The sequence below is a fragment of the Lupinus angustifolius genome, unplaced genomic scaffold, assembly GCF_001865875.1.
Source record: "Lupinus angustifolius cultivar Tanjil unplaced genomic scaffold, LupAngTanjil_v1.0 Scaffold_85_45, whole genome shotgun sequence".
In the NCBI taxonomy this organism is placed as follows: Eukaryota; Viridiplantae; Streptophyta; class Magnoliopsida; order Fabales; family Fabaceae; genus Lupinus; species Lupinus angustifolius.
The window spans coordinates 37,118-40,384 of record NW_017724252.1 but is presented as its reverse complement, the minus strand read 5'-3'; the positions used below and the strand labels follow the sequence as shown (position 1 = coordinate 40,384).

At 33.3% G+C, this 3,267-nt stretch overlaps 1 protein-coding gene across 1 annotated transcript; it reads left to right on the top strand.

Annotated features, from left to right (window-relative positions):
• The first annotated feature begins 1,557 nt into the window (after positions 1-1,557).
• LOC109339627 lies at positions 1,558-2,389 on the top strand. The gene has a single exon (XM_019577092.1). It carries the CDS (start codon positions 1,655-1,657, stop codon positions 2,144-2,146), a length of 492 nt encoding a protein of 163 aa, XP_019432637.1. The 5' UTR covers positions 1,558-1,654; the 3' UTR covers positions 2,147-2,389.
• The last annotated feature ends 878 nt before the right edge of the window (positions 2,390-3,267 follow it).

Here is a 3,267-nt window from a genome sequence, read left to right as displayed (position 1 = left end):
CAAACTCCTTCATTGACGAGTTTACATGAAAAAGTAAAAAAAAAAAAAACTCGACTAGGGTTGTTAATTTTGGTGGGACCAAGAGAAAAAGAAAATACAAAACGACTATATGATAATTGATTTCCATAAAAATACACTACTTTGGTAATTAGCAAAAAAAAAAGTTCCACTACTCTGATAATTCTTTAGTCAAACTATACTAAGTAAATTCTCCGTTTATTTTCATTGCCAATCACCCTTATTAAATTCACATTATTATATTATTACATTCTTGCATGGCCAACTATGTGGAAAATATTGATACTATACCTCATGACAACTGGTAGACCCAATAGATGAATAAGGCAAGGGTTCATGTACTTAATATAATATGTGCTTCATGGGAATATTTTGCAAGCTAGCATAGGATAGTGACTAAATACCAAACAAAGATTTGACATTTGCCATCAAATGCAGATGGTCCTTTCATATCTTCCAAAATAAAGTGCAAGTGTAAACATTGGAAGATATTAGGTGAACCCATTGTTAATGCAATAAAATCAGAGAAATTACTTAGTACCACATCTACTCATGAGTTTGGTGGTGTCCATAAGTGTGGTTATCTATATGCAATAGCCTTTTCTCCATTCCTCTCCATGTGCACCCCAATAAATTATTCTCTTATCTTTTTAACCTCAACACACTTAGAAATACTACTACACTAAAGCTCGTTGGAAAGTTATGTGCACTGGTTTTTCCAAGTTTGCCAGGTTGGCAATATTTCCTTCATTTGTGGCTTTCTGTCCTTGTATTAAAAAAGAAGAGGGATCTTTAAACTTTAAGGTGACATAACAAGAGGGTCATTATTGAATATAGTAATATTCTTTTAACACTTGAAAGTGAACACCACAATTGGACACCTTACTTACACAATGAGATAATTCACTTATTCCAAGAATAAGTTAAAAAGATACACTCTATATCTTAGGACAAAGAACACATGTTTCTAAGGGTGTTTCATTTCATATCCTGGATCAATCAGATTATAACAAGTAATATAAAAATGTCAATTTTTGTTTTTAAAAGTTTTTTTATTTATGTGACAATGTTTGATTGGCCTGGGACAGAGAATGAAAGACGTTTGGGGACAAGTGATTTTTGTTCCACACCTTAACAGTCCATTTTAGAAAAATCCAATATTTCAATTATTTAAATTAGTGAGTAGATCTGAATCATTAGATTTTTATGGAATAAATAGTTAAGCTCACAGCATTGAAACGACTGCAAGATAAAAAATAAATGAGATGAATATACAGTGTTAGTGTGAATTTTATTGAACAAAAGTAACAAAACTCAAATAGAATATATAAGCATTCAAGGTCCAAAGATATGTACCTACTTTTTTTTTATATCAGCATAAAACTAAGCTTCTGCCAGATAGGAAATTTTGTTCTAAAGATATACCACTTAGAGTATGACAAACTTTAGCATTAAAATATAATTAAATATCATAATAAAAATATACCAACTAAGGACCTTGCAGCTAGAACAGGACAATCAACTATATTTTCTTTCTTCAATAAATACACAATCACTTTCTAAGAAGCTCTATAAAACCTCCTTGGTTCCAAACTTTCCAAAATTTCAAAGGGAAATACTAAATACTCATTTTACAATGGGCAATGCAGCTTTATGTACACCTTCTTTGATTTCCAATGGGGTCTATAAGGTCCTATACTTAGATGGGAGACTTGAGTTCTACACAAAACCAATGAGAGCTTCAGAGCTCATGCTAGAATACCCTGGACAGTTTGTTTGTGACTCAAGCTACCTCGAAGTCGGTCACCGGATTCAAGGGCTGTTAGCCGATGAAGAACTCGAAAGGCGTAAATTCTACTTCCTTCTACCAATGGACCTGCTATACTCGGTACTAACACATGATGAAATGAGCTCTTTTAATTACAAAGCATCCAAGGCATTGAAGCATGGAAGTTTTAACAATTTGGGAAAGATTTTTCCAGTGTGCATGTTTCTTCCTTCAGAGCCAAAGAAAATAGAAGCTTATAGTGAGGTGATTATTGAGCCTGAGCCTGTTGAAAGGTACTTGAAGCAAAGATCTTGGAGACCAGCACTGGAGACCATTGATGAAACTCAATCAAGGACATGATATGAAGACAAATCTTCTTTATCTCTCAATTTTCTTCATTTGTATTTGGTAGAAATTCTTGGTTTTTTTAGCAAGTTTGTTAGTATTGTTCTATATGATTTTCATCTTTAGCTACTCTCCTAAGTCATAACCAAAATATATGTGAAGTGTATGAATTGTTACTAATTGAAATACTTCTAATGTAAATCCTTCCCTGTAATTACCATGGCTTGTGTATGCCTCTACTATATTTTTTTTGTACTACCAATGGTTATCCTTCACTTTTTGGCTAAGAAATTAATCTCTTTCGAGGTTTGTGGCTCCCCTCCCAACAAATGTCACTCTCAGGAATCGAAATCTCGACCTTAGGGATCCAGTCGGGCCTTATACCGCTAGATCAATGCCTTGTTTTACTCAAAGAAACTTACCATTTCCACAGTTAAAGCTAAGCAGATTGAAGTATATACACGGTGTAGTCCTCTTTTTACCCCTATGTTAATACAAAATGGTTTAGAAAAATAATTTTTTTTTGCATACAGAAGATACTTTGTTCCTTGTCTATAGTAGCCTCTCTAATAAATGAAGATACTTTGTTCCTTGTCTATAGTAGCCTCTCTAATAAATGTGGTTCTTTTCCAAATAAGAGTGAATTAGTTCTATTTATCTTGAGAAGTGTTGTTAGAACTAGTGCAGGCCAGACTCAAAATGCTGGAACTGGACAAAGCCTGAATGAGTCATTAATCATGTTTCTTTACTCTTATTTGTAAGAGTTCTTTGTTTTAATTCTTAGTGAAAATACAGCACATTTAAAATTGCCTCAGAACAAGAATTAGTAATCCATCTTCTTTGAAATGCTGCACATTGCAGATTGTTCTCATTGGAGACACTTAATACAATGTTAGAGTTTTGCAAGTTAAACAGTAGGCTTGCAATTTGCTCAATTATTTTTTCAGTACAAAGTTATAAGGTGCTTGGATAAGAATAAAAACCTGGACAATTGCCCTACACGAAGCTCCCACTTGGTGGATATGGGTAAGGTCAAATTTTAAACTTGTACCTTTCAAGTATAAGGTAACAACCTTACTATTATGAGATCACCTGAATGAGTTCACTATTGAACCCTTCAAGATTAAATACAAGAA

Excerpts from the sequence above, each read along its gene's own strand:
- LOC109339627 (XM_019577092.1), top strand. The coding sequence starts at position 1,655 with ATGGGCAATGCAGCTTTATGTACACCTTCTTTGATTTCCAATGGGGTC.